The sequence below is a fragment of the Halichoerus grypus genome, chromosome 5 (assembly GCF_964656455.1).
Source record: "Halichoerus grypus chromosome 5, mHalGry1.hap1.1, whole genome shotgun sequence".
In the NCBI taxonomy this organism is placed as follows: domain Eukaryota; kingdom Metazoa; phylum Chordata; class Mammalia; order Carnivora; family Phocidae; genus Halichoerus; species Halichoerus grypus.
In genome coordinates, this window is record NC_135716.1 from 186,833,954 (window position 1) to 186,841,254 (window position 7,301).

At 67.0% G+C, this 7,301-nt stretch overlaps 1 protein-coding gene across 2 annotated transcripts; it reads left to right on the forward strand.

The window, feature by feature from the left end:
• Window positions 1–435: 435 nt before the first annotated feature.
• On the forward strand, window positions 436–6,981 carry TMEM240 (transmembrane protein 240). 2 transcript variants are annotated; one of them, XM_036089618.2, is made up of 4 exons: window positions 447–725; window positions 1,190–1,296; window positions 5,459–5,667; window positions 6,163–6,981. In XM_036089618.2, the coding sequence occupies exons 1-4, from the start codon at window positions 669–671 to the stop codon at window positions 6,309–6,311; spliced, it is 522 nt and encodes a 173-aa protein (XP_035945511.1). In that variant the 5' UTR covers window positions 447–668; the 3' UTR covers window positions 6,312–6,981. The 2 variants fall into 2 exon arrangements, with proteins under 2 accessions (XP_035945512.1, XP_035945511.1); XM_036089619.2 differs by lacking the exons at window positions 5,459–5,667; window positions 6,163–6,981 and adding an exon at window positions 1,703–1,964 and having other exon boundaries at window positions 436–725.
• Window positions 6,982–7,301: the final 320 nt, after the last annotated feature.

The following is a 7,301-nucleotide window of genomic DNA, read 5'->3' on the forward strand; positions in this document are numbered from 1 at the left end:
CACCACTGTGGGGCGTCCTTTGTTTTTTTGCTGGGCCATGTGGCCATGGCTTTGGAGTGACCTCCCTGGCAGCTCCCCAGCGGCCCTGCAGGGCCCTCCGCTAAAGGCAGGCACTTGCTGGAGGAAGCCGGGTGCCAAGCAATGTGCCGGCGGCCCCGAGGCCCAGGAGGAGGGTCTAGGGACGAACCCCAGTGCCCTCTCCTGGACCGCTCGGTCTGGTCTGGACGTGGCCCCAGGGTCCAGGGGCGCTGGGCAGGCAACCAGGGCCGGGCCGGGCCCGATGGGGACGAGAGCCCGCCCTGCGGCCCCCGGGGAGGGGTCCGGCCGGCAACGCGGCGCGGGGCGGGGCCCGCGGGCGGGCGGCGCGGCCCCTCCCGGGAGGCGGGCGCGGAGGGCGGGCAGGCAGCGGAGGCCGGAGCGGCGCGGAGCGCGCGGAGGGAGGAGGCCGAGGGCGGAGCGGAGCGCGCGGGCGCGGCGAGCGCGGCGGCCCGGCGGCCGAGCGACCCCGGGAGCGGCGGCGTCCTCTGCCCGCCCCGCCCCGTGCCTCCTCCCCGGCGGGTGCGTGGCGGGCTGACCTCTGCGGAGGCGGCGGGGGCCCAGCATCGGGCCGGGGCCGGGGGGGCGCCGGGGCCGGGGGGCGGCGCTCCGGCCCGGCCCGGCCCCGCCCGATGTCCATGAGCGCGAACACCATGATCTTCATGATTCTGGGGGCGTCGATCGTGATGGTGAGCGGAGGGGCTTCCCGTGCGCCCGCGCCCGCCTCCCGCGCCCGCGCGCCGCCTCCCCCACCTCCCGCGCCTTGTTTACCGGCCCGCGCGGCCTGCGCTCCCCATCCCCGGGCTGCCCCGCGCTCCCCATCCCCGGCCTGCGTTTCCCATCCCGGGCTGCCCCGCGTTCCCCATCCCCGGGCTGCGCTCCCCATCCCCGGGCTGCGCTCCCCATCCCCGGGCTGCGCTCCCCATCTCCGGGCTGTGCTCCCCGTCTCCCGGCAGCGCCGAGCTCCCCATCCTTGGCCTGCGCTTCCCATCTCGACTGCCCTGAGCTCCCCGATTCTGGGGTTGCCCCGGGCACCCCTATCCCAGGGCTGCGCTCCCCCACCCCCAGCGCGCCGCCCCCCACACCCCACCCCACGCCCCGGGGCCCCCGCCAGGCCCGCTTCTCGGCGCTGACCGGTCATGGGCTCTTCCAGGCCATTGCGTGCTTGATGGACATGAACGCACTGCTGGACCGATTCCACAACTACATCCTCCCGCACCTGCGGGGCGAGGACCGCGTCTGCCACTGCAACTGTGGCCGGTGAGTCCGCGCCCGGTGGGGCACACGCGTGATCACACATGTGCGGCGACGGGGCCCACTGGGGCGCAGGCAAGCCCCAGGCAGGCCTGGCTGCAGGACTGCGCTAGGCCCGTGGGGGAAGGACTGCCCAGCCTCCGCTGGGCACCTGGGGATTGGCCAATCGGGTTCCAGGAGGGGGAGCATGCCTGAGTAGTTAGGACCCCTCCCAAAATGCCTTTAGAGAAAGGGCCTGTGCCAGGGTGATGGGCAGAATGGGCCCCAGGCCTCCTGGTCCAGGGCCTGGAGGCCAGGAGAGCCACAGCCCAGCCCTGTGTGTCAGGAGGGATCCTGCGCACGGCTGTGCCCACAGAGTACACCGTCCTCCCTGGGCCCTGCACTAATGTTCATGAACTTTCCTGCAAGCCAGGTACAGGGAAGTGCAGAAGGTCAAGGTGGGCAGAGCCTACCTCGAGGGGCATCTGGTCCAGCCCTGTCATTGCACAGAGGAGGAACTGAGGCAAAGCTGGGTGTGGCTTGCTCAAGGTCATTCAGAGAGCCGTGGGAGAACCCAGGCCCCCTACATCCACTGTGTGAACGCCCCCATTCTGTGCACGTGTAGTGACGGAGTCTTCCTGGCCATGCATGTTTGTACGTCCATGTACAAAATAAACATGTTCTCATGAGACGCGCATGTGTGTACTGTCTGTGCATATCCATGTGCGTACACATAGCGCACACACATTCGCATGCACAGCCTCTCCACGGGAAGCCCTCTCGCTGGCACCAAGAGAAAGCAGAGAGACGCTTGGGTGGATAGAGACTTGCCCAAGGTCACACAGCTAGTGAGGGACTGCGGGCCGAGCCCGGAAGCTGTGTTCCTCAACCCTGTCCTGTATTTCTGCCCCAGGGACACGTGTGCACACACTGGGGGTGGGGGTGTGTGTAAGAGAGACAGGACAGTTACGTGCCACGGGTACCGAGCAGCGTATGGAAGCAGAACCCAGACGTTAGGGAAGGTAGAGAGGGAGTGTGATGGCCCTCGCATGTGCTGTCCCAAGAACCATCGGAAGAGTTTGCTGGGGGGGGGTGGGGGGGCACTCTTTCCCAGAGATCCCTGTGTTCGTTCGTGGTGCACACAGCCCCAAACTGAGGAAGGGCACAAGGTCAGCCCCATGGCCACCTGGGTCAGCCACGACTACGAGCAGGTTAAGCCGGGGTGGTCCCGAGACCCTCCCGGAGGCACATTTTACATGTGTGTGGGCTGTTTTGTCATGACCAGCATGTATGTGCCTGTGACCTCGCACCAAGGACCCATCTGGGCAGACAGGGGGTGTTTCCAGCGTGTATTTGCCCGGGATGCGTGGACGCGGCATCCGCAGCATCCAGAGTCCGTGCGGACTCAGCTAGGACGCTCGCGCGCCGGGTGCCGGCTGAAGCTAGTCCTGTGTGCGCAGCTTAGCGCGTCTGGGGACGCAGAAAACCCGGAGAGCCGCCCCTGCTGCAGACGTAGAGCTTCTGGGTGCGTGTGTCCACGTCACTTCACACAGGATACGTGGATTCAGTGTACAACGTATTCTTACACATCGACAACAGACATGTGTATGCACAGTGCACGCACAGCACCCAGACAGCATACAGCGACGAGTGTGCTCCGCGTGGGCACGGCGAGTGTGTCTGCGGAGAAAGTGCTGCACAGGAAGTGTCCGTGTGTAGACCGTGTGCACAGGCTGCCCCAGGTGGCTCGTCCGTGTGTGCATGCGCCGTGTGGAGCCTGCACACGTGTATGCGTCCGACCTGCCATGCGGAGAACTTCACGCAGGGGACATGTGTGTAGATGAAGGCTCCTAGTGTGCGTGCCGGCAGGCGGGGTGTGCGTTACGGCGGGGACGGCTGGGTGCCAGGCTGAGTGCATGTGCATCCGCATGCGACACGCCGCGCTCGCGCCTGGGAAGCATGCACACGCACACACGTGGAGCTCGGGGACCTGAGTCCATGGTATACACGCCACGTCTTGTGCATGCGGCCGGCGTGTATACACAACATGCTTCGGACCTCAGGTAGGCACATGCAGCATGCGTGGCCCAGGCAAGACCCGTGTATGTACGCGTCATGAAAGTCCGTGTGCACGTGTGAGACCAGGGGCCTGACTTGGAGAAGGAGGAGCGAGCGTGAGGGGCAGCGAGGAGCTGCAGGCGCCAGGCCAGGGATGGGGGCACAGGTGGTGACCCCTGACCCCCTGGAGGTCCTGAGCCGCGGGGGGCGGTTGGGGCCCTGGCCTCGCCCTGCTTGCAGGGCACCAGGCACGTTTCTGGCTTCTTTGGCAGCCTGACCTTCAAGTTCCCTACCTTGACCAGCTGTGTGTCCAGGGGCAGGAAGCAGCAGTCCTGAGGAAGGCCCTGTCAGGGGTCCTCGGCCCAGACGGCTGGGTAAAGCAGGAGGGGACAGTGATGCTCTGTGTTAGCAGCCCCTGTGCGGCCTGCCTGGCCTGGTGCGCCCCCGGTGATGGGGACCTTGAACGGGTCACGAATGGCGTCCGCTCCTGGGGAACCCGCAGCTGCTGCTCATTCTGGGTGGTGATTAATAGTTGTCCACCACTTATTGGTGACTGACAGCAGCTACTGACAAACTGATCAGTAAGCATGGCTGCCACGTATCAGGCCGTCCTCGCTACTGACTCTGAGCCGTGGGGCTGTGACCGAGGCCCCACCACTGGGACTGGTCACACTCTGGACATGCTGAGCAGGATGGCCTCCAGAGTTCCCAGAAGGAGCAGGAGGGGTGTGAGGAGAGGCCTGCCTGCCGCCATCCCTGCTGGGCTCCTACTGGGAGGAAGACGCTGTGTGGACCCCGCTGGTGCAGGGACATCGGTAGGGAAGGAACAGCAGGGAATCAGGGAGGAGTAGTGGGGTTTCCGTATTTGAGACGGTCCCTGTGGGGGAGTGTGGAACATGGCCAGTTGCGAGGTTGGGGCGTGGGGGTAGGGACCTATCTCAGCTGAACACCAGGCGGAGGTGCCAGCATCTAAGTGAGGGGAAGATGGGGAGAAGCAGGTTTGGGGAGGGAGGAGCTATTTTTAGGTATGAGTTTGAGGTGTCTGTAGATCCCACGTGGAGACGCCACACAGGCAGCTAGAGCTCAGAGCAGACGGGGAGGGTGGGGGGAGTGTGTGCGGCCAGGGACTTCAGGGGATTGGGGCTAGAGAGTTGGAAAGACCAGCAAAGGGGCTTGGGGAGGAGGGGAACCATGAGAGCTGGCCCCCTGGGCAGGAGGGCTCAAGAGAGGCCCCTGCACTGCCAGGCAGGAGGATGACAGGGGCGAAGGGTGGACCCCACGGTCCCTCTCCTGGGCTCTCCTGCAGGCCGAAGAGGGGGTCGGGAGTGGGGACAGACCCAGAGTCTGTTGTCCTGGGTGCTGATCTCCTGAGTAGGGCCACCCCACCCAGGCCCAGGAGGGCTTGCTGGAGGAGGGAATCCAGAAAGGCCTGAAACTGGAGGGAAGCATGTGGGGAGAGTTCAAAGTTCCTCAGAGGCAACCCTGGACAGTGGGGGGAAGGGAGGCTGAGAAACACCGCACAGGCCTTGGGGGGGAGGCAACACATGGGAGTCCAGGGAACCCGGGGCAGCTGGAGCATCCCGGGAGCCGCAGCGCCGGCCATGGACATGCACCTCTGTGGGGACATGGGCACGAGATGGACACTGGACAGAGCCCGCTGGACCTCCAGCCTAGAGAACAGAGGAAGGGGAGGTGCCTGCAAAGGATGAAGGAGCAGAAGGAAGACCAGAGGCCCAGGGCAGGGCTGACCCACTTGGCATTTGGTAGCAGGGAGGAGGATGAGAGGGCGTGTGGGAGGGGAGGCTGTGAACCTGCGACTGGATGGGGACATCCCGCCCCGGGCCTTCGCCCTGGAAGCTTGTTCACCTGCACTGTTCCCGTGACCCGGCACGGTTGCCTCTGAGCCCCGGGCGGAGGACGGAGGCGGGTGATACGTGGGCAGGCTTCACTCTGACCGCTGACCGCGCACACTCCCCCTCCGGGCAGCCTCTTGCCCGGTGAGCGGGCCCCTTCCTGACCTCAGCTCCGCACAAGGGCTGCTCTAAGGCCAGCAGGGCGAACGGGTGCCGCTTACCGCCGGGGTCGCTGCCCGCCCCACGGGAGAGGTGCCAGCCCGCCCTGCCGCCCCCAGGCACCACATCCACTACGTGATCCCTTACGACGGGGACCAGTCGGTGGTGGACGCCTCCGAGAACTACTTCGTGACAGACAACGTCACCAAGCAGGAGATCGACCTCATGTTGGGGCTGCTGCTCGGCTTCTGCATCAGCTGGTTCCTGGTGTGGATGGACGGCGTCCTGCACTGCGCCGTGCGCGCCTGGAGGGCCGGCCGGCGCTACGGTGAGTGAGGGCGGCGGGGGGCGCGCGGCCCGGCCCCTGCGTCCCACCCTACGCCCCCGCGTCCCACCCGCCCCGGGCCCCGCCCCGCCGGGCCCTCCCTGGCCACGCCCCCACCAGAACCGGCCCCGCCGCGCCCTCCCGGACCACCCCTCCCAGGCCACGCCCCTCGCCACACCACGCCCCCACCAGGGATCGCCTCGTTCCCTCCCAGGCCACGCCCTCATCGCCACGCCCCCGCGGTGCCACGCCTCGCCCACCCGCCCCACCGCAACCCTTTAGGTCACGCCCCCACCGGGTCACGTTCCCGCCATGACCACGCCCCCACCAATGCCACGCCCGTCGCTTCTCACCGCGCCCCCTCCCACGCCGTGCCTCCGCTCGACCACGCCTCCAACACCGACCCGCCCACGCCTTTCCTTGGCCGCGCTCCCCACCCACCGCGCCCCGCCCACGCCTCCGCCCTGACCTCGTCCTGACCGCGCCCCCGCCCCGCAGACGGCTCGTGGACCTGGCTGCCCAAGCTTTGCAGCCTGCGGGAGCTGGGCCGGCGGCCGCACAGACCCTTCGAGGAGGCGGCCGGCAACATGGTGCACGTGAAGCAGAAACTCTACCACAACGGCCACCCGAGCCCGCGGCACCTCTGAGCCGCGCGCAAGACTCGCGGGGCCTTCGGCCAACGCGCCCACGCACACGGGACTGGACGGCCGCCCCGGGCCAGGGCGCCCGCGGCCGCCGGGCGTGTCCAGCGGAAGGTGCTGTCTCCTCTTCTTTTTATAAAGGGGGTCGGGGCGGGGCAGGCCGCCGGCCTGGGGGGAGGACCCCGGCCTCCCGGGCCGGAAAGGGCGCGGGGATCAGGGCGGCGGGCCCTGAGCGAGGGCGGGCGGGGGACTTGGGCACCTGTGCCGGCGGGCGGGACCACCTGCTCGCCCCCGCGCACTGTAGTCTCACCCGCACCTGGGCTGAGACCAAGTCTGTTACTTAAACCCGGTTATTTCCTGTGCGCCCGGCTGCTTCTCGGGACCAGTTCTGGCGTAGGGAAGCAAGGCCGGGAGAGGGTCTTGGCAGGGAAGGGGCCGGCGCCCAGCCGCGCCCACGTCTGCACACGGGAGCATGTGCATGGGGCGTGTGCGTCCGCGGGCCGCAAAGGGGGTGGGGGGCGGGGGGCAGGGGTCTGGTGGAGGCCCCGGCCTAGCAGCAATAAGGCCCCCGAGCCCCACTGCGGCAAGTGTGGCCACCCTGCCCAGGGCATCCCCGGTCGGGCGCCTCACTGTGACCCCCACCCCTGCTGGTCAGTAAATTCTCCAGAAAGCTCCAGTCTCTGCCTCTTCTTTCATCTCTGAACCTGTGACCCTTTCAAGCCCCTGCCCCTTGAATCAGCCATGAGATACACACATTGTGAGGTATCCTGTCAAGTTTTTATTGGATTCTGGATAAAAAGACCCCAGCTCCAATGGATGGAGGGCCACAGATCCTGTGGGCTAGGACAGCACCCCCAGCACTGGACATTCCTGGCCAGTGGGCCTCTGGCCCTTCAGGCACCACCACCGGTCGCTGGCAGCTAGTTCTTATGCTCTGGGTGTATCACAGCCAGACGTATGCAGGGCATCTCCCTCTCCCTAGTTCCGGGGGGAAGC